General features: G+C 36.0%; 1 protein-coding gene and 2 pseudogenes across 3 annotated transcripts; 1 reads left to right on the top strand and 2 right to left on the bottom strand.

Moving 5' to 3' along the window:
• Positions 1–591: 591 nt before the first annotated feature.
• On the bottom strand, positions 592–7,230 carry LOC143570673 (increased DNA methylation 1-like; annotated as a pseudogene). Its single transcript, XR_013141974.1, has 7 exons — positions 6,095–7,230; positions 2,787–2,907; positions 2,625–2,710; positions 2,270–2,516; positions 2,003–2,089; positions 1,782–1,881; positions 592–1,587 (listed from the first exon to the last, which is right to left on the bottom strand). The product of XR_013141974.1 is annotated as an increased DNA methylation 1-like (transcript).
• A 2,501-nt stretch (positions 7,231–9,731) lies between these two features.
• LOC143570675 (disease resistance protein RPV1-like) lies at positions 9,732–17,590 on the bottom strand (annotated as a pseudogene). Its single transcript, XR_013141975.1, has 7 exons — positions 17,502–17,590; positions 15,006–15,154; positions 14,366–14,670; positions 12,016–13,113; positions 11,580–11,930; positions 10,724–11,473; positions 9,732–10,633 (listed from the first exon to the last, which is right to left on the bottom strand). The product of XR_013141975.1 is annotated as a disease resistance protein RPV1-like (transcript).
• A 2,226-nt stretch (positions 17,591–19,816) lies between these two features.
• On the top strand, positions 19,817–23,759 carry LOC143570674 (putative serine/threonine-protein kinase WNK9). Its single transcript, XM_077056267.1, has 7 exons — positions 19,817–20,099; positions 20,184–20,221; positions 20,292–20,519; positions 21,388–21,608; positions 21,689–21,846; positions 21,911–22,337; positions 22,957–23,759. Exons 1-7 carry the CDS (start codon positions 20,025–20,027, stop codon positions 23,592–23,594), a joined length of 1,785 nt encoding a protein of 594 aa, XP_076912382.1. The 5' UTR covers positions 19,817–20,024; the 3' UTR covers positions 23,595–23,759.
• Positions 23,760–23,970: the final 211 nt, after the last annotated feature.

The raw sequence follows: 23,970 nt of genomic DNA on the forward strand, positions 1-23,970 counted from the left end.
CTGTCACCTTTTCATGCATATATAAACATATGCAATTGATCCGAAAATCTATTAGTCATACGGTATATGGTCTCCGAAATGGAGGGTTTAAAGGGTTGATAGAATGTCTAGAGGTTCAGGGTTCAGCTGGTGAGGTCACGGAGAGAAATCTATCAAGGATCAAGTGAAAGCGAACGTGGAGAATCTTGAGGGCATGACTAAAAGCTTTATGTTTTTAGATGGGGAGGATGATGGTGATGGAATAAAGACGGTTAGGGAATATTTATGTTTACATCGCTTGCTCTATACGAGCATATGCCGTTCCATTATCGTATACATGACCTATACAAGTGAAATGTACAGCCCTATACGCCCATATAACATCACATGACTAGAGGTTTGCATGTAAACTCTCCCTTTATCAAGAACTTTACTATTTTAATACTATCTTCTATTTTACTTAAGAATTATTCAATCTAATATATAATATTTGAAAGTATTAATAACATATATTATTTTAATTTGTGGTTAAATACAAAAATTATATATAAAACGTCAATACAAATTTAAGTGTCTTAGAAACTGAAAAATCACGAATCACATGCTTATGTTGGCAATAGCCAGCCACATTACAAATAAAGATGGTTTGAACAATGCACTTTGTAACATAATGTCATGAATATACACTGAACACAAATTTATATCCTCAATTCTTCATAAAACCGGGATCCTCACAAAACTTCTTAACCTATACGCACTTAGGGTTCATGGTTCAGAATACACGGATTATTGTAACATCAATATGATATAATACAACAATGCAAAGTCAAATCTCATCAAGCAATTCAGTATTTCAACTTCTGCACACAAAAAAGGCTCTGCAACGGCTTCAATATATATATATCTCCTTAGGTTTACCAGCCAGCATCACCATTGCGGTTCAAAAACAATATCCGAGAAAATAACATAAGCGACTCTTATGATATAATATCAATGATGGTATCAGATTCCGTTTCTGCAAGTAAACCAAGGTTCTCGGAAACACATTCTTCCACAGGAGCTTCAGATTTTGCATCTACAGAATCCGATTCTTGCAGTGGAATAGAATTGCAAATCTGCACAGCAAATCCATCTACTTTGGAATGGGAATCAACATCAGCAGTTTTGTCAGTAGTCGGTTTGACATCTTGCACAACGTCTATTGCTTCAATGGAAAGCATCAGCAGTTTTGTCAATAGTCAGTCCGACATCTTGTACAACGTCCTTAGCTTCAATGGAATCAGATTGTACATTTTCGGCTAAAATGGGCAAGGGCGTGTCATTTTTAACAGAACAGGTGGAATCATGAGAATCTGAATTTGTTGGACCCGTTTTTTCACTTAATTCTTTAACAGGAGAAATCGGGTCTGATATTTTTATTTGAATATTTGTCTTATCTAATGACTTTTGCAGCATATCGGTTCCAGGGAACACCAACATGTTAATGGATCTCAGTTCTTGTTTGTGGGATTCTTCAAGGGGTTTGAAACCGAAAACATCAGTCCATGTATGCATGTGTTCAGCAATTGCAGGAAAAATCAATTTCTCAACATGAAGAGAAGCCAATGCCTGAAACAAAAAACATTACATAAGTAAATGCTTATTAGTAACCATGAGAAACCGTTAAGGAAAATGCACGGGCCCCACCAATACCCTGCTAACCAGTGGGATCAGCTAAAGGTTTTGCAATTTGTCAAACATTTTAAAAGCTAACAAATTAAAGTAGAGAAATGAATATAGAATCTACAGAGGATTATCCTTACTGATTCAATAACCGATAACAACCGTCTGCACATTCCTTGGCGTCTGTATACATGGCGGGTCCCAATAAATGGCATCTCTGCTAGTTGAGTCCCATGAATCCTGATCAACAAAGTTAGATTATTAATGCATATTAAACATAATAAATCTACCGTTAATAAAATATATAGATTATTAATTACACGGTTTTAAAGTTCATATTTAACGAATTAGTCACTCATACCTGATGGATGCAGCACAAACTATTTCATCAGCTCTCTCCAAAACAGCTGTAAAGAAGCCACTATAGTTTAATCGGTTGAAGTTTGACCTACAAAATATTGAAAAAATTAATAATTTAGGCGTCACAAAGAATATGCAAATAATTATTTTCCAGCTTTTGTCACAACATTTATAAAGTCCAATTGTACATCTTACTGACAATAATAACCAATAAAAACCATCAGGTTATGTTTTTTCCCTAACAAGGTAAACGGGCAATATAACTTACCCACAATTGTAAACAACATTATGAATTAAGTTGAGCCCGCTTCTCCTATCAGCAATAGGCATAAAGCACTCGTCTATGACTGAAAGAGCGCAACAGCTAACTTAGAATTGCATTCCACCTTCTGAGATATCTCTATGGATGAACAAGTATCTGCTGCTGCTGCTGCTGATCGATGAATAAAACTCCACGAGAATCCAGAATCTAGTTCATGTTTCACCCCAACAAGCTTCTGGAAGTTGTTGTATAGCTGCAAAATTTCAAGACAATTACAATTTTATCCCATTTAGGTTGTAAAAGGTCAAAATAGTTTAAAAAAAATATATCCAACTCAGAACACAAGAAAGAAGTTTAGTACCTGTAGGCAATTGTGGCTACAAAAGGACAAATTTGGATCAGTGGGATTGATATTGTCATCCATATCCAGACTGCATGATTTATGATCTGCAACCAACCAAAAATCATTATTTGACCCATATCCCAAATTGACTAGAAGACAGTTTCAAGAGTGTAGTATTACATTTTTTCTCACACATGTGACACACAAGAAGTGTGCTTTCAGTTTTAACAGCAGATTCGGTGACTGTTTCACAATATTTACACGAGCAGTTTGGACAGCGCCAATCACCTTGAGGAAGCATCTGAAAGGAGAGGAAAATAAGAAGCTGATCAAACAAGAAAGATGGAATCTTTGAACACTTCATTCACTAAAATAAAAAGGTAGCAAGTTCGGCCCGTTTACTCATGAATGGGTCAACTGAATCAATTCAGGTGATGTTTATAACGGGTCAAGCAGATACAAGAAAACCCATCACAAGAATTGAAGATCGCCAAAAGTGTACTTTTAATGCATAAAGCCTCCTAAATCATCTTATTTATACAAAGATTTTGGTAATCATGACACACTAGTTATTCTTTAAATTAAATCTGAAAGGCAAAAAGTGTTTCGGGCCAACCCAACCTATTAGGGGTGTGCACAAAACCAAAATAGCCGAATCCAACAAAAAACCAACAGTTTGGTTTTATGTTTTTTAAAAAGCCGATTTTGTGGTCTTGATATCAACAAAACTGAAAACTCCAAACCAAACTGCAAAAAAGTTGATTTTAAGAACTTAATAAATTGAACATTCTAATACTTACAATTAGAATTGAGAGGTAAAATGGTAATTTCTCCATATTCAAAAGTAAATATATATACAACGAGCAAGCTTACCAGCAGGGTTTTATCGCATCCCATAATTCGCAAGTATTGTACATAAACACGGCTGCCACACGTGCTACTTATTGTCCAATATCAACATTATTTTTAATGTATATTTTGACAAAAAGTTAAGGCTTTTCTATAAAAAATTAGTTAAGTAAGCAAATAAAAATTAAGTAAAGATTATCTATATAAATGTCTACCTTACTTCTGTAACACCCCGGCCTCTCGTACCACCAATATTGTCCGCTTTGCCCCCGATGGGTTGCCCATCCGGGAACTCACGGCTTTGTTTTTGGTTGCCCAGGTAGAGACTTCCCAGGTGGTCACCCATCCTAGTACTACTTCCACCTAAGCGCGCTTAACCGTGGCATTCATGTGCTCCACAGCCAACTAAGCCCAAAGCGCGTTGGTGATGCTAAGAGGCAGGACATTACTTATGAACCAAGGATATCTCTTGTCCACGGCCGATGTGGGATATGCCTAAGAGTGGGACTATGTTGTGTTTGCCAAGGGTGTTACAAACAACCCCCCTTTGGACTCATCGTCCTCGATGAGGCGTGTCCCATCATCCCGAACGGCACAAGAGTGGCTCTGATACCACCTGTAACACCCCGGCCTCTCGTACCACCAGTATTGTCCGCTTTACCCCCGATGGGTTGCCCATCCGAGAACTCACGGCTTTGTTTTTGGTTGCCCAGGTAGAGACTTCCCAGGTGGTCACCCATCCTAGTACTACTTCCACCTAAGCACGCTTAACCGTGGAGTTTTCATGTGCTCCACAGCCAACTAAGCCCAAAACGCGTTGGTGATGTTAAGAGGCAGGACATTACTTATGAACCAAGGATATCTCTTGTCCACGGCCGATGTGGGATATGCCTAAGAGTGGGACGATGTTGTGTTTGCCATGGATGTTACAACTTCCACAATATATCCTTACTCATTTGGGAATACAATTACTCAAAAAAATGTTATAGATGCATATTTGATTTTTCATTGTGAAAAATGAAAGGCAACTCTATTTATAGGTTCTGAGCTACCCCCACCCCCCTCTAAAAGAAATGGCGTCCATTTCAATTTATACGAAAAGGTTTGCCTTTCACATGTTTTTTATAAAAAAAAGTGAGTTTTGAAATTACTTGTCTGATTTGGGATCATTGGATCTTGTGAAGTATGAAAATTCTGTGCATATATCAAATGAAGGAGGGTCCTATTTATAGGAAACCAAAAACCCCATCCGAACCATTACATCCTTTCACAAAAAGGATATGTTGTTTCACTTTTATTAATAAAGTGAATTACTAGTTTAACTTTAATCGTTGTATTGGTTGCATAATTTGTGTCACTTTACTATTTAATAAAGAAAATGAAATATTGTGAATTCATGCAAGCGATTGCTAATTAAAGCTGTTACTTTTAATTTAATGCAACGTTTCACTTACTGCACATGTGTATTTCTCAATTTTAATATAAACGTATATTCTAGTGCTTACACTTAGAATTGAGAGGTAAAATGGTGTTTCTCTATATTCAAAAGTAAATATATATACAATATACGTTTATATTAAAATTGAGGTAAAATGTTTGAAAGCTGGTTTTTTTTCCCACGGTGTTACATCTCTCTATATTCACTTTTGGTCCGTGTACAAATACAACCGGAGACACAAGGTTTTTGCCTGATAAAGGTTGCATCTACAGAGAACACACCATTTTACCTCTCAATTCTAATTGTAAGTATTATATATATTATAATATACGTTTATATTAAAATTGAAAAATACACACGTGCAATAAGTGAAACGTTTCACTATTTCGTTACACCAAATTAAAGCATCAGCCTTAATCAACAACCGCTTGCATGAATTCACAATATTTCATTTTGTTTATTAAATAAAGTGAAGCGACATAGATTATGGAACCAACGCAACGACTAAAGTTATGACTAATAATTCACTTTATTAATAAGAAGAAACACCATATCCTTTCACGAAAGGATGTAATGGTTCTGATGGGGTGTTTGGTTTCCTACAAATAGGGTTCTCATTCATTTGATTTATGCATGAAATTTCCATACCAGACAAGATCCAATGATCCCAATTCATACATAAGTATTTTCAAAACTCTCCTTTTTATAAAAACCAATCGGCATGCGAATGACACACCTGCTCGTATAAACTCAAAGGGACAATAATTCAATTCTTTATAGAAGGGGTATCTAATAACCTATAGATAGAGTGCCTTTCATTTCACATCGAAAAATCAAATATGCATCTATAACATTTTCTTGAGTAACTGTATTCCCAAATGAGTAGGCTATATTGTTGAAGTAAGGTAGAAATTTTTATAGATTTTCTTACTTAGGCCCAATGCTTCAAGCCCAAATTCTTTTTTCGGCCCAATATTTTCAATCCAATGGTACAGCTAAAAAAACTAAAACTGAACAGAACACATTATGAGAACCTAAAACCAAACAAACCAAAAGATTTTCAAAAACCTAAAAACCAAACTTTGGGTTTGAGCCCAAAAGTCCAAAACTCACGCAAACCGACCAATGCGCACCCCTATATGTCATCTATCTACTTATTTTACACAAAAGATCCAGTAAACTGTCAAAAATATTTTATTACCTGTATGCCTAAGCAACTCTGATGAAAAGTTGATGGACACCCATCACAACAAATCAAATCACCACCATCGCCACATAAGCCGCACGTGTCATCATTAGGATCATCACCGATCATATCAACAGCATGAAACCCCTTCCTTTCTAGCTCCCCTTGTTTATTCCAAGCATCCATTAAACACTGAGTCAATGACTTTCCCGACTGCACATAAATGTTCAAAAATGGCTGCCTAAGTTTGCTTCCTGCATGAAGCTCAAACTTCAAAACCGTTAACATTTTACTACAACAACCGCAACACATTCCTTCTTTTGTAATCCACCCTTCTTGCATGGCCCGTGTCTTCTTACGGTTCATGTATTGAACCTTTTCACCCGTTTGAACCGTTTCAGAATCGATTAGCCAAGAAAGCAGTGTTCTTTTTCCTGCATACGGAACAAACAGATCGTTTTCGGTTTGTTTCCCTCCGTTTCGGATTAATAAAGTACATCTACCGAACTTATTACTTTTACGCCCCTGAACTGAATTAATCCCAAAATTCTGTTTTTTAACCGTTTCCATTGAATCATTATCGTTTGAATCATCATCATCACCACTGTCTTCACCTTTACCTTCATCTATTCTCTTCCTTTTCATTTCTCTTTCGATTTTCTTGCGTGTTTGTCTCGTTAATTTACTAAGTGTTTCGACAGGTAAAGGTGTAAATTCACCACCAGCTTGTGAATGATCTGTTCCTTCCTTTTGAAGTGCCTCATAAGCTTTGATTATAGACCAATAAGCGGTTCCAGAAGTGTTTATATAAACCGCATCAAGATAATCTCGGTTCCTTCTTGGTCTATAATCAATAGTCCACCCTGCACTAAGAAGCATACTCCTGATTTTCTCTCTTAATAATTGTTTTTCAGTACCGCTTCCACGTTTAACCACCTTGGTTTCCTTACCTTTAACCGAAGCAACACTATTGCTTAACGGGGTTAATCTCTTTTCACTTTTAACCACCTTTTCATTGCTAGTACGCAAAACACTGTCACGTTTAACCAATTTTACAGGCAATGATGCATCACTATCACTTATCTCTCGACTCTTAGATAAAACATGTTTTTTCGAACCAGGGTACATCGAAGACCTCATAACCGCTTTACTTTTATTAGAAACATCCCAACGATCATCATCTTTACGCGAAACGCTCAAATGTTTCTTTTTATACAAAACCGGTGTAGACTCTTTCCGCTCTTCCGGTTCATAATCTTGAAACGGAACAGGTATCGGCTTAGCTTCTTCACCATCACCTTCAACACACCATTTTTCCCCTGCAACCTAATCGGCGCATCAAATGTATTACTTTTCGCATCCAAAACCGCATTTCTACCATCATAAACCCGCCTACCGTTACTACTACTCCCGCTTCCCGACACCATCCGATCACCACCACTGTCTTGCCAACGTGAATAATGCGAATGATGTGAATTCAACCTATGATTATTATTATTGTTATTATCATAATCATACACATCCTTCCTTACCTTCCTCTCAAGATACACATCCTGTTCACCAAACCCTAACCCACCACTCGCCTTTCTTCGGGGGTCGAATTCCCGACCCGACACAAGCCCGCCATTACTAAACCCGAAACGAAGAGATCTATCTGGGTTTTTAACATAAGGGTCTTGTGTAAAGTCATCATCTTCATCATCATCACTGGAGTCAGAATCATTCCTAGTGATGAGTCTAGGTCTTTTAGGCAAAGGCTGTTTAATTGATGATGAATCAGTAGCAGTAGCAGTAGCAGCAGTATCAGTAGTGGGTAATTTGCGTTTAATAATCAAACACCCAGAAGAGCTTTTCTTCTTTACTATATCTACAGAATGAACACCAGATCTTTCTATGTCTTTCATCGCATCAAATTGCATCGAATTGAATACAAATTTTACAGATCTAGACACGGCGAATTGAATAGCACAACAAATTAATAATATCGGAAGTGATAGATAGGCGATGAAAATTAGGTTTTCTTACCGACGAGAGAATTGGATCGGGCGTTGGGTGTGCGTGCGATGATGACAGTGCCTAATCTAATTAGGGCTTGTGTTTCATGTCATGTATACAATAGACGTAACCTTTATCACCCAAAAACCCTGTGTATTTGTACAAATACAATATACTATTTATTCAAAGAATTTGTTTTTCTTATGCTTATAGTTTATTTCAGAGTCTGATTGTCCAATAGTTTCATTCGACTTATCAATTTAAGTCTAACCCGCAAACTCTATTCACCCAACTGTTTGTTAATTAACATGTGATTCTCACGTGAGGTCATATTTTGTCTTTTTAACCACAATTGTAAAAAACAGTTAAAAATTATACCATTTGTGTCACTCTAACCTTTGTTCTTTAGCGCGATGTTTATATAGAAATATAAGGTTTGTTATTCTTTATTATCTTTCCACAACAATTGGTTTCTCGCTTTCCATAACTGCCAACAAAGAAGATACTGAATCTTCTTTTGTCTTTCTTGAGAATTCCCGACAAATGAAACTAATACGGACACTCTCACTTTACTATTCAACACCCTATAGGATCTTTGCATAAAAACTTGCAGCCGAATCAACTTAGATGGTAAATGGTTCCATGTAATTGGTTTTACCTGTTAAATTGCAACCACATTAATTTGTAGCTCGTTAAGTAATGCATATACCCAAGAACCTTGCCTACCGGTCTCACCATACCTGCTTAAAATGCAGACTAACCAACGTCAGTTTCCAGGTTTGAAATCTAAGCTACACGTTTGGGTTTCTCGTTCTCGTCTGGGTTGGGCCGAACTCCGAAAGCTATAAAATTAGTTGTTTCATTGAAACGAGTACGTCTTATTGAAATGTACCGAACTCTGAAAGCTATAAAACTCGTTGTTTGATTGAAATGGGTACGTCTTATACATTATTTTAGAAGTTTGCATATATAAAAGTTATCATTTGTAAAACACTATCCTAATATATTATATCCTATTATGTTTTTAAAATGGTATATTGGTTTTTATTAATCTCAAATATCATTTTTTGGTCGATGTCGGTCCCAACTAAGGAATTGGTTGTTAACGGTCCCATCTTTTAATGTATTTGTTCCAACAGTCCGTGACTAACAGAATCCTAACGTCGTTACTTGCAGATCGCCGGAAAAATCACATTTTTTACCGATTCCTACGGGTTTGATCCAAGGTTACAAGGGTGTTTGAGACGAAAATGTTGAGTTTTCCAGCCAAAAACGTTTTTTCCGGCAATCTGCAACTAACGGTGTTAAGATTATATCAGTCGCAAACCATTGGGAACGAACGTTAAAAGATGGGACCGTCAGCAACTAACTCGTTAGTTGGGACCGACATCGAGCAAAAGATGATAATTGGGACTAACTAAAACCAATACACCTATTAAAATTAAACAAAACAAAAAAAATTACACATTAACATACATCAGTAAGCATAAGAATAATTTTTATTATTAAATATGAATTTTATGGTTATATGTGAAATTGATTTTTATAAATTTTACATATTTTATTATATATTGTTATTAATATGTTTAAAAAAGACATTTTCTCAACCCGTGTAGCACACGGGCATATAAGCTAGTAAATTAGATATACGAATGTAAGTGTTGATACAAAACTATGACTGTGATGGGCAATTGAAGGTGAATCGAATGGCTATAATTGTGGTCAGTGTTTTATTCTTCGAATCTCAACGAAAGTCCTGCATTTGCACAACAAAACAATTAGGTAACCAAACATCATCATGTAGATATTACATGCAAGGGAACTGTAATCAAAACAAAACATACTCTGCACTAATGTCTCTGTCCTTGATTAGGCCCCACCAATCCACATACTGATCTAAACATAGCAACAAATATTTCATATAAGTAGGTTATCATGATAACCCAGTTGAAATTGGTTTAAGGATTTTAAGAGCTTACTAGAAGGAAATGGATCACCAATCCTAAAGCAGTATGTTTTCCCATGATGAACGTAATCCGAAACCTCTACTTACATTCTATCAGTCCATGAAATGTGATTGAATAAGACGACACGGGTGTCATCCATTTCTTCTTGTTTATCCTCCCTAACTTCATCATCACCGTCGTCGTTGTCATCATCATACACCAGGTTTACACAACACTCTTCTACTATTTGTCTTCTTCTATCATTCCTGATGCTTACAACAATTTCGTCCCCATCCTCGAATAAATTGCCAGTTCGCCAAACACTTAACCAAACGTACTTAAAATCATTTAGTATTTTTTTGCATCTTAGTTTTAACGTAGGAGTGTATTTCCATATCAAGTCCTTAGTAATGTTATTGACTTCAGCACACCAAAAATCTAGTTTATCAAAGTATGAAGTAGACATGAAACACACATTTAGACCACTTATTCTTGAACCATTAGGATGTGAAGGAACTCTAAATGATATCCTTGATCCACTTTCTTTATACCTAAAGCATGGAAGTGTTTTCCCTAAAACGACGGCACTGAATATACCAAACTCATAAGATACCTGCACGTAGCATAAACCATTTGTTAGTTTAGTTTCCTTAACATTAATAGGTTAAAGAAAAATACAGACAATAAATAGCAATAGACTGGCCTTGATGGACTCATTTTCTGCATATGCTTGTTCTTTATCAAATCCATTTTCTGAAATCGATTCTAAGCCAAGATATCTTATAACTTTCCTGTCAACATTTTTAATTGATCCAAGCTTAAAACAACCCTCCACCACCAACAGTTTTTCGCATTCATCAATGCAGAAGGCATCTAAAGGATTTGGTCTTAGTTGCACTATTTCCAATGACTTATTGCAAGAGATAGCCAGGCCTGTTATGGATTTTGGGAGATCTAGAATTGACTGAAGATGTGAACAATTGCTAGCTACGAGTTGTTCAAGACTTGGTAAACTTTTGACACAACCTGGTAATGAGGTTATATGATTCGAGCTTATATCTAAGAACTTTAAGGAAATGAGGTTACTCCAATCTCCTGGAAAAGAATTATCAAAGAGATTACATCGCGAGATGTTAATATTCACCAAAAGAAAAGGTAGTATAGAACATGAATCCAAACATTTAACTTGTCCTAGACCTCCAAGGTTTGAGCAACCACACATTTGAAGTGATATGAGAGATCTTGGTAAGCATGGAATATCTTTCTAACTATTGCATCCGCTTATATCTAACAGCACCAGTCTTTCAAGGTATCCTATGGATTCACAAACCTTAATCAACCTTAAGCATCCTACAAGGACCAAGCACTCCAAGCCAGGGAGTCCACCAAAATCAGGCGTCTTAATAAGCTTCAAAGAATAACTCAGATTAAGGATTTTTAGAGATCTAATCACCTGTGACATGTAAAACAAGAGTGTTTATATAAATAACTTTTTATGTAGGTCCATCCGACAGAATAAAAATTATAATTAGTAATTCACTGAAACTAATAATATATACTTTGAGTCCATCCCAAACTTGTTTTAGTTTGCTGTAACCCAAGTCAAGAACTACCAACATCAGTAAAGGAACATCACTTGGTATGGATTTTAAAGGAAACCCATGCCAACGAAGCAATCGTAGTTTTTTGGGCAGTTTCTTGTAGCTTCCAGAAAAAGTTGCATAGTCGAGTTGAAGCAGCATTAGGTTCTTCATCCTTTCTATTGCTCCAATCTTCAAGTTTTCTTTATTTAGGCCACATAAATCTTCATAACTACGTTTTCTTCCTTTGTCCATCTTTACAATTGAAGTTGAATTAATTCCATTGATCTTTTGCATATCAAGAGCAAGCCCCTCTACCTTCCTGGTACCCTAATTAAGAAAGGTAAGTTGCGGCTTAACTAAACACATATGATAAATTTAGTACAGCTATTGAAATTTAATATACATTGCTTACTCCATTTTCTTTCAATACATTAAACGACTCTTGATGGTGCCATAATCTACTTCGTTTCCCAGGATCCTTTGGAGATTCTTGCCGAACAACTTCTTGACCCATCTCCTTGATTAAGTGATGCATCAGCACTCTCCCATTTTTAACATCAAGTAGACATCTATCCATTAGATTTTGGATCCCAATTACAAGGTACAAATCACATTCTGCTAACAGTTTCACAATGAATTCTCTATACTCTCCCACAAAAAAACAAGCAATATGTAGGAATAAATCTTTGTCGTTGGTATCTTCAAGAGTTTCATAGCTCAATTGCAATAGTTTTTGAATCTCGGGATTAGGAATTGCTTGTAGTTTGCGCATTGTATCTTCCCACACATCGATGGTCTTTCCATGTAGAGAAGAACCCAATACTTTAAGAGCTAAAGGATGACCACTACAATGATGAGCTATAAGTTTTGATAGGGCAATGTAGGGTTCAATAGGGTGATCTCTATGAAAGGCATACAAACTAAAGAGATTATATGAGTCATAGACACATAATCCTTCCATATTATGGACCTTTGGATTTACTTCAAAAAATGTTAACAACCACTTGTGCCTAGTTGTTATAATCACTTTACTATCAGGATGAAACTGCTGTGGCCCTAGCAATGTTGTTAATTGTTGCCTTGTTGAGACATCATCTATGACAAGAAGTACGTTTTTGTTGCATAAGGCATTTGTAACCTTAATGGTTCCCTCATCAAGATTCCATATAAGTTCTTCCTTGTTACTGCTTAATATTGTGGAGACGAACTGACTTTGCAAACGCAACAATCCGTTGGGCTGATTTGATGTCTCGTGTATGTCTGTGAGAAAGCAACTGCCATCATAGTCAAGGTGGTTTGAGTTAAGGATGCATTTGGATAGGGTTGTTTTTCCAATGCCTCAGGATGAATAAAGAAGAAAACTGCATCAGGTGGTGGATCTTGTAACCATGATTCGATCTCAACAACATTGTTCTTTATTCCAACTAGTTTGTCCTCAATGTACAAGAGCTTGTAGTTGAGTTTCTTTCTTATAACACTGACAATATTACCTATGAATTTGGCCTCGTGTCTGCAAAGAGAATCAATGTGTCTCTAAAAGTTAGTGTCTGATTTTTGTTACTTCCATGATTGCAGCAAAGTTTTTACTGGCTTGGGTATGCTATAAAAACGCTTCAGATCATGTTGACCATTGTTGTCCATTTGGCGTCTATTGACTGACTTACTCATTGAGGATAGGTAAACCAATTAATGAGTAAGTTTTCTAAGTAAACTTTTTTTTTGTGTTTTTTAAATTTGTCCATATTGAGTCTTTGCCTATAAAATTAAAAGTTTTGTTTATTTCGCATTCATACTTCGCAGAATTAAGCTCAAGTTACAGTTAAGTTGGGTGGTTGTAGACATTGTGCGGCTTCTTAATTCTTCAGTTTGGTTAATTCGTTTTCTGTCGCTTCAATCATATTCGTTTTCTGTCGCTTCAGTCCTCTGGACTCATTGATCTAACTCCTTAGGGATTAGATCCGTGTTTCTTCAGTGGCTTTTTAGCAACAAAATGGTGCAGTGTATTTTTGATCGGGTAATATGTTTTACAATATGACATTTTATTTAACTTAATAATCTTTGTTCCTTACCCATCTTATGTATTTATGCTTAACATTTCAATCTGATCTTTACTTAAAGGATGAATTTTGGATCAATCCCCAAAAGTTATAGGATTTGTGTTTTTTCGGATGCACTAGAAGCAATATCCAGAGACGTTCCAACATACCATACACTCTCAAGTATCAACTAGGTAATTGTGGATAATGCGCCTCCATTTATTTACTCAAATAGTCAAATGTGCTATGGAGTAATATAAACTCTTTCAGTCTTTCAACTCTTAAAAAAATTTATGACGAATTTGAACTTTTTAGGTAATAAGAGATATGCTGCTAATTATGTGGGAAAATCCGTTCGGTTTTATGTTTGCAAAGTTTTATTTTACCACTCACCACCACTATATCGCCCGTTATTAGTTGTTTATGAGACGATCTACCAATAACTTTTGACTGTCCGGAACAGTATCATGCTTTAGAAATCCCCATGACAAACTTGAGGGAGTTAACTTAATGTCATTTGCTTTAAAAGTTAAAATTATGGTATTATATAGTTCTGTTTTTATGAATTAAGAATCTACATTTGTATTGTAATTAGTTGATTTTGTAAGTGCACATTAAATAACTAGATTGTGAGCTCATATTTATATGTGTTTACTGTACTTTTAAGTCCTCTGTTTCTGAAAATGAAACAATGCTAGCATCTAATTGTATAGATTAGAAGCATACCCGTTGGCAGTTAATTCCATTCCCGTCAAGCTTCCGGCTTTTCTAAGTGAATCCCTCCACGCCTTCACTTTCTCCACCCATTCAACCTTCTTCTCATCATCTGTTTGTGCCTCAATTATCTTATCATACTCACCAAATGCTTCAGCAAAGCTTCCTGTTTGATTCCGGACATCAGACGGATCCACGTTGTAGAACTCAGGAACGACTTCATGTTTAGAAGACATTCTCTCCTGTTCTTGGATGATGGTTAAGACCTCATCCAGACACCACTTGGAAGAAGCATAGCTTCTTGAGAAGACTATGATGTTAAAATTGCAATGTGCAGTTGGCTTTACACATGGAGTGTTTGGCTCATTAGTTTAATTTTAGCATGTGTCTAATTAATATTTATGATTTATTTTTTCTGCAAGTTATTTGTTCCTAAAGTTTAGGTAATTTTATGTTAAGGATTAGTGGAGTAGTGGAGTCTGTTTCCTACTTTTAAGTTAGTTTTCCATTATTTATGTAATCGTTCTTTTATCTTGAATTAATCAAGTCAATTTCCATAAACTAGTTAATTCATTCTTCTTTAGTTTCCTGCATTTTCAATTCTCATACCATCATATTTGAGTCTTGTGATCCACTGTGTTTATCATATGATCGAATTTGCGGACTCATGGATAGCTCTTTTGAGCTCTGGGCCTAGCAGTCTTCCTCGGTCCATGGCATAATCATCCCTGAAAGTGCGGAGTCCTGCTTGCATAAGGGCTGCATAGAGGTGATCGGTAAAAGTGGTACGAGTATCTTCACCTGTAACATCTTGCTTTCGTTATAAATTAATAAAATAAATCTCGTTTATTTTATAATGTGTCGTTTACTGGTTTAAATAAATAAACTAATGGAAGGTGGGCTTATACCTTAAAAGATGGAATAAGGAATGGAATGGGCCTTAGGTTCATGGGCTTAAGGGAGTATAAATACACTTAAACCCTAAACCTTTCCATTTTTATCCATCTCTTCACCATAGCCTAGACCTTGGAAAACACACACAAACACTATTCTATAACCCGAACCAAGATCCGAAGATGAAAACCCGAACTCGTTGGTGCTAGATCATTGTGACGAACCAAAACATCATCAAACACCAGCTCGTGTTCGTAGTTCGACTCGCTTAAGGTACATTTATGATTAGAAATCGTTCATATAGGTTCGGAATCGTTTAGAAATCATAGATCTATGTTAGTATGGAAAAACAAATCCAACGAAGCCAAACTTACTGAAATTGATTACAGTTTGATAGGCTAATTGTTAGTATGAAGAACCAGTAACATATACGCCTAAATCGCACCCCATAAACGTGAATAATTGGACGAACAAAGGGTTAGGGTTTGTAGGCGCTTGGATTCCGAATCCATTGATACCTAAATCGTGTTATTTGGTTAAGGAACAAATGTTTAATTGCAGATCTAAGATCTGTTGACTGTGTGATGTTCTTGGCGATTTTGACTTTGACCCTTGAGTCAAAGTCTGGATAAGACTGATGCAATTCGTTAAGTTGAGTTAACGAATTAGCTTGTCCATTCGTTATGTCCAGATACCGAATTAGCTCAGCTATCTGTTAATGAATTAGATTTTCCATTCGTTATGTCCAGATAACGAATTAGCTCAGCTATCTGTTAACGAATTAGCTTGTCCATTCCTTATAACCAGATAACGAATTAGCTCAACTATTCGCTAAATTGAGATAACGAATTAGCTACCCAATTCGTTATGATAAGATAACGAACCAAGATGACGAATCAGCTAACGAATCAGTTGACGAACCAGATCGCAAAGATATAGTTAACGAATCAGACTTAATTCGTTATAGCAAATGAGTTAGCGAATTAAGAAAATAATTTTAAATCCTAATGGAAAATGTGTTAAGACAGTTAATGGAAATAAAATTTTTAAAGCTGATATGGCAGCTTAACCCCAGCCAGGGGCTCTGCCCCTTGGACCCCGCTAGGGGCTGCCGCCCCTAGAACCCTGCTGCCAGGGGCGCTGCCCCCAACCCCCGTTCGTTGTGGGTAATAATTAAACCAGAAAGATGATATGGATAGTGATAGTCAATTGATACGTGTAATTGTTATACAGTTAGTCGTGCACAACTCAAGAAGGGAATAACGATAAACGGTGAACGTAACCGACTTCAAGTGAGTTTCTAGCCCCATTCCTTGTTATGTTTTCGGGGCTGTGTGCATACTCGATGTGATAGTTAATACACTTACCTTAAACGGTAAGTGTATGCCATGTATGATTTATATGTTATGTATGTATATCTTAAATGTGAATGAAAGCTTGTCGATACGTGAACGATCTTCGGATATTGCACGTGTTGACAAAGGAGTGAATGATAGATATATATATATAATGTATGGGTGTTTATGAATGATCAAAGAAAGTATGTATGTTATGGGTATGAGCATGCACGAAGATGAAGAAAGATGGATCAGACCCTAATATATCTGAGATAGAGAAGAAAGAGATCAGACCCTAATAATATCTGAGATAGAGAAGTAAAAAGGGATCAGACCCTAATAATATTTGAGATAGACAAGAAAGGGACCAGACCCTAATAATATCTGAGATAGACAAAGGAAAGAGGGATCGGACCCTAATAATATCTGAGATAGAAAAGGAAGAGATCGGACCCTAATAAATCCGAGATAGAAAAGGACAGTAATTTATATAGTATGAAAGTAATAAAGTATGAACGTATGTATGAACATGTAATGAAAGCAAGTTAGTAAAGTAATGATTATGTGTCTACGAATGCATAATTAAAGGTAAGTGTATGTATGGTATAATGTGCGATTAACTAGAACTCACTCAGCGTATCTGACTTTTAGTATGCACTCAGGTTAGCAGATTGAGACAGCTGGCTTGAGATAGACACATGGCAGGATCGAAGAGGCTGGCATCTGAAGATTGTCATGATGTTTTAAATGTTATACTTTATGTTATGTTTTAAAAGACAAATTATGGATTATTGTAATGAATGGTTGATGTTTTATATTATTCCGTGAACGTTTTAATTAACTCTGATATTTAGAACTGTGTTTATGAGTAAACCCAACACCAAATGTAGGGCACCGGTAACGGGGCCTTACATCACCTCGAAAACTTAAAAACACATCATAACTGAAACCAGTAGCCATGGATGAGCAAGCTGTCGTGTCTCTTGTGATGATAAAAGTACTAGTGTCTAGTACCACCGATGATCTAAGTGTTCTGATAATTGAATCTGGATGTTTTGGGGTATAAAAGATCTTGTTTAAGACTTTAATAAGTGAAGTGGACGACATAAAAGAAATATTAAAATGGTTTAACAAAATTTCTCTAGAAATGACTGAATTCTTTTTTTTTTACACAATTGCCTCCATTAAATAATTACAACGTTCGGTTTCCCCTTTTATAATTTACTTTTTTCAGTTTGTTTTGAATATTGTTGTTACACACTAAAGTTAGGATTGGGATAATTAATCTATAAAATTTCGGTTTTTTAATAGTCATCACTGATCTAACCGATCATGTCCACATTATTTTGTTTATTATGTTAATCTAAAAAGAAGCGTCTTTCTACAACGCACACCCTTCAAATGAAAACGTCCAAAGCATCGTGCAACAAAAGGTTACAAAGCATGCTAATGCAGGTGCCACCGGGCAGGGAACAGTGGCGGATCCAGGAATTTTTTTTAGGTGGTGCACTAGTATTAAATGATTCAATTTCATGGAATCGGGTATAAAATTTTCGGGTCGGTTTGACGATTAGGGTCGGTTCATTACATAATAATGCTTTACGATTGGTTTAATTTGCTAATTATAATCTAAAATTTAACAAATAACTTAACAATTAATAATTGAATCTATACAATTAACAATATCAAGAACAATTAACAAATGAATCTAAAGTCACCATCACGGTCGGAGGATTCGAGGATGAGTAACAACGAACAAGTCTGGAATAAGGTGGCTGGGGAAAAGCATGAGCCCGCGACGCACGGAGGTGGTTGGCATAGACTTCTAAGTAGATGGCCTATCTAATTTCATCTTTTTGGCTTGGGTAATGATACTATCTTGTTTCTTAATACCTCAAAATTTGTTGACCATGAAGGGCAGGTGCTGCCATGTCATCATCTTCCAAAGCATGAAGAAGAGTTGGGACAATTTCGGCAATTGCTTGTTTTCCGGCACTCTACAAATATTTAAATAAAACATTTCAAAATAATATACGAAACACTATTTGTTTATAAAAGCACTTGGACCTAAATGGTAAGAGTACCTTATACAGAGTACCGAATGAAACACCAGCAGCTTCATGAAACTCAACCATGCTATATCAGAAATTAATGTAACACAAAACATATAATAAAAACCAAACAGATGTTATAATTAACAAAATAATTAGAAAGGCCAAAATGTGCCTATCACAAAGAGTTACGGATTAGGAAAAATAATCCATAAAACTGCTTTATCATGGAATCAAACTCGTGACCTTGAGCTTAGAAGAACAACATCTTGCCAACCAGACCATCATTTCAATTGTTAATAGGGTGGTTCCTCTAGTATCTTCTATATACCCGTACATTATTATTTCGAAACTCGGGTGGTTCCGAGGAACCACCCTTTTCTTCATTAGATCCGCCCATGGCAGGGAAAGGTGACAATGAGGTGAGGACACATGTACACCTAGTACGCACAGAACCACCGACACATACCCGCAATGGTAACAACAATACCATAAGGTGGGACCAGAGCAAAATAACATCCACGATCTAACAGTTCTACACTATGATTGTTGCAGAGAGGGTAATCCAATATACCGCCCATTCCTTTCTACGAGCATGTATCTACCCGTACACAATTTTTATCCTCTCATACGGGACATGCAACACGATAGTATACACTCGTAGATAGATATATCCAACTTTTTTTGAACGACCATTTGGATCATTGACATGCCACTGACCCACTCGATCATCTATTCTCCCCAAATATCGGAGGTCACCCTCAGGAAGAACACCCATCATAGGTAAGAAAACGCTCTACCCAAACCTCTATTTTATCTCAATGAAGAGTTAAATCCAACACCTCTTTTTTCTTTAAAAATAAATTGGATTCCTCAACTCAACCACTTGAATCTAGGGATGAGTCGGGATGGTATCGGTACCGATCACAAAAATTCAAAATATTTGGTACTGGAAAATGGAAGTGTTCGGTTCGGTACTGGTATTTTATGTAAAATTCAAGAAATACCGGTAACAAACCGAACCGTACCAATACCGAAAACTAAAAACATGTTATTGATAGTACCAAATCAATACCGAATTCGATACAAGTACTGGGACGGAAATGCTCATCCCTCCTTAAATCAATTGAGATCATTGGCCCGATAGAAATATCCACCAAATTCCCTAAAATGGGAAAAAGTATAACCATTTTGATCACATTATCTGTCTGGTCAAAACAGATAAAATGACATACCTCGGTAACACTAAAATTGATAAAATCGAGAATATTATTATTATGACCTTACCTTCATTTCATCAACACTACTTATATTATTATTATCATTATCATCAATCAACTCCAGATTAACCTTCTTATTATCAATCAATCATCTTCATTTCATCAAGGTATGAACGATGATAAACCCCCTGAATCAGATCAATCAGAGTACATTGAAGTCGATCCCACCGGAAGATACGGCCGGGTAACCCTAATTATCCCATCAATTACATAAATTTCATATTTTTAATCAATAATATCATCAATTGAACTTCAATTCGTGTTCCAGTACAATGAAGTATTGGGCAAAGGAGCTTCAAAGATAGTGTAAGCACTTCAATTATGCGAATTAGGGTTTTTAGGGTTTGAATTAGGGATAATTTGGGGGGTTTTGCAGATTTAGGGCCTTTGACGAGTACGAAGGGATAGATGTGGCGTGGAATCAGGTGAAGTTGTATGATTTTTTGCGGAGTCCAGAAGATCTTGAGAGGTTGTATGGTGAGATTCATCTGTTGAAGACGTTGAAACATAGTAATATTATGAAGTTTTATACTTGGTGGGTCGATGCCGATAACAGGAATATTAATTTTGTTACTGAGATGTTTACTTCTGGCACTCTTAGACAGTAAGTTAGTTAGTTCTGATCAAATGATTATGAAATCGTCGTAGGGGTGTGCACGGTTTGGTGTGGGTCAGTTTTGGTTTCGGTTTTTAAATTTTGAAAATTGTTCGGCTTTGCTTTCGGTTTTGCATTTGAGCTTGGTAATTCTGGGCTGATAATTTTGTTTTGGCAAAAAATACTGAATTTGGGCCTGAGTCGTTTTTTTGATTAATAACTAATTAATTATTGTGCATTTGGGTGAGAATATATGAGTTACATATCTATTAAATTCTTATTATAAATTACTTAAACCAAGAAAAACCTTTAATTTCAGTTCGGTTTTTATTACATGCAAAACCAAAACCAAAACCGAACCGTAAGTTCAGATCAAGTGATTACGAAATGTAGCGGTGTGCACGGTCCGGTTTGGGGTCGTCTTGGGTTGAAACCGAAACTTCGGTTTTTAAATTTTGAAAACTGTTGGGTCTTTTCGGTTTGGGTTCGGTTTTGCATTTGAACTTGGAAAGTTTTGGGACGAATTTGCCAAAAATAATGAATTTGGGCCTAAGTCATTTTGTTAATTAATGATTAATTGATTATTATACATTTGGGCTAAAATATTTGAGTTACATATTCATTAAATTCTTATAAGTTACTTAATACAAGAAAAACCTATAAAGTCGGTTCGGTTTTTTGTTTTTATTACATGCAACACCAAAACCAAACCATAAGTTCGGTTTTTATAGAAATATAAAACCAAACCGTTGGTTCGATTTGATTTTTCGGGTTTTTTTGGTTTTGGAACGGTGTTTTTGGTTTCATGTACACCCCTAACAAAATGTGAATAACTGATTGATGTTAATTTGAATGTATGTATTGGTGATTGGTTTAGGTATAGGCAAAAGCACAAAAAGGTTAATATGAATGCAATTAAGCACTGGTGTAGGCAGATCTTGAAATGTTTGGTGTATCTTCACAGCCATGATCCACCTGTGATTCACAGAGATCTTAAATGTGATAATATATTTATTAATGGTAATCAAGGAGAGGTTAAGATTGGTGATTTGGGGCTTGCGGCTATCCTCCATAAATCTCATGCCGCTCGCTGTGTTGGTTAGTTAATGATGATCGTGATTCATATTGCATAATAATAGTAATAACGATGGATCATGGATGATCTTGTTTCTTATCAGGTACACCGGAATTTATGGCTCTAGAGGTTTATGCTGAGGAGTATAATGAACTGGTTGATATATATGCATTTGGAATGTGCATATTGGAAATGGTTACATTTGAGTACCCTTATAGCGAATGCACTCATCCTGCTCAAATCTACAAGAAAGTTACTTCGGTATGAGCTTTTATCTTCTATTTTATCTATCGAACTCTAAATTAAATTATTTTGCCATAAATAGGGGAAAAAGCCCGATGCTTTCTACAAAGTTAAGGATCCTGAAGTGAGACACTTTATTGAAAAATGTCTTGTTACAGTTTCTGAGAGACAGTCAGCAATAGAGCTACTCAAAGACCCGTTTCTTCAGTTTGATGATTATGGGTATGATTTGAGATCAATCGATTATTGTAGAGAGTTTAATGGAGTCGATCTCAATAATCATCATCATCATCATAGTAATGGTTATCCTATTGACAATGATTTACACGAGTTTGGTTATGAATGGGAAACTGAGTTGGATAATCAACACGGTGGATTTGAAACGACTGAAAATGGACTAGTTACAAGTCAAGAAGTTGACCGTCTTGGTGAAGTCAACATTTCTATCAAAGGAAGGAGAAATGATGATGACGATATTGTGTTGAAGCTACGAATTGCAGATAAAGAAGGTATCCATTTTTTAGTGGGATTAATTTTCTCAACTTGGTTATATTTGACCTGAAAATGGGTCAAGTTAAAATTTAGCTAAAAGATAGCATGTCAGATGAGTCAATCTGGTTGAAAGTCACCCAAAATATATATTTTTAACGCATACAACCTTCTAAATTGTTTCATTCAAATAGTTAGGTTATTCTAATAATATAGTTTTGTAGTCATACTTAAAGCTTAATTTTGTGAGAAGATTCTAAAAAGTAGAAAAAACATGTTTGGGTTCGACCCGACCCGACCTGACCTGACTTGTGAATCAAAGTAAGTCAAAAGGTGGATTTCTAGAATCTAGCTTATACAACTTCCTAAATTGTTTTATTCAAAAGTTAAAAGCTTTTTAATTTTATATTGTAATGTTATAGTTTGTCATAATATTAATATATTATACACATTAATTATTTACTAAAAGAAAGAAGATTTTAGGGAAAAAAGTTGTTTGCTGGGTCAATGACTCAATTCAACCTGACCCGTTTTGACTTTTGACCCAAACCGGTTACCTGATCCCACCCTTTTGCACCTTTATCCTCAATTTTCAATTCAACTAACTTATTCAACTATTTTCAATGAATAAAATTATAGGCCGAGTTCGGAACATTTATTTTCGGTTTGACATTGAAGCCGACACAGCATTTGATATTGCAAATGAAATGGTTGCCGACCTGGACATTGCGAATCAAGACGTTCACAAGATAGCCGACATGATCAACGGTGAGATCTTATGCTTGGTGCCCGAATGGCAAACAGGATTAAACTTGTTACCAGAAAACCGTCAGTCAGAAGCAGTCAACGGTTCAAGACACGAGTCAACATCAGTTCATGGCCGGTTTGAAGAAATAACATATCAGGTTGATGTTTCCGAGCAATGTGTGACAGATGGTGCACCAGTGGTCTCGAGCCAGTCGGATGACTTGCACTATTCTGATACATGTTTGGAACCAGATCCGCCTGAACCGGAATTGCACCAACAAGAAGCGTGTGATGATTATGAAAACGAGGTTCAACGGGAATTAAGGTGGCTCAGAGCTAAGTATCAGATGGAATTTAGAGATCAACAACTTGAACTTACATCGCATTCATACCGTGGTTTTAATAATATAAGTTTGGATAGAAGGATATGTAAAAAAGATGAAAATGAGTCATTTAGTGGTTATAGGGACTTGCTTCCTAAACATCTTCATAGGACTACTTCCCTTCCTGTTGATGCCATTGATGTTTGATATTCTTCTAACTAATTTTTTAGCAATATTCTTTTCTTTATAAACTATTTATAAACTTATTTATTAACTATGCTATCGAAATTTTTCCTGACTCGAGACACGTCACGATCTGATACAAAAATCATAATGCCTTGAGGTTTCTTGTCGGATCAGACGTGTTCTTGTTGACCAGTTTAATTAGACGGGTCTTGGTCGTGTTTAGTTCTTAAATCATTTAAAATTAGGATAAGATAAAAAAAAATTTAAATGTCTACCTATCAACCAGGTGATCTGCTTAACTGAATTACTATAACTTGTTTATAACTCATCAATCTGTTTGACTTGTTTACGTAAATTACGTGATTTGGGTTAGAGTTTATGCATTTTACACTATTAG

This window comes from Bidens hawaiensis, unplaced genomic scaffold, assembly GCF_021521415.1.
Source record: "Bidens hawaiensis isolate Kalapana, Puna unplaced genomic scaffold, B.hawaiensis_p1.1 tig00025015_1, whole genome shotgun sequence".
Taxonomy (NCBI): domain Eukaryota; kingdom Viridiplantae; phylum Streptophyta; class Magnoliopsida; order Asterales; family Asteraceae; genus Bidens; species Bidens hawaiensis.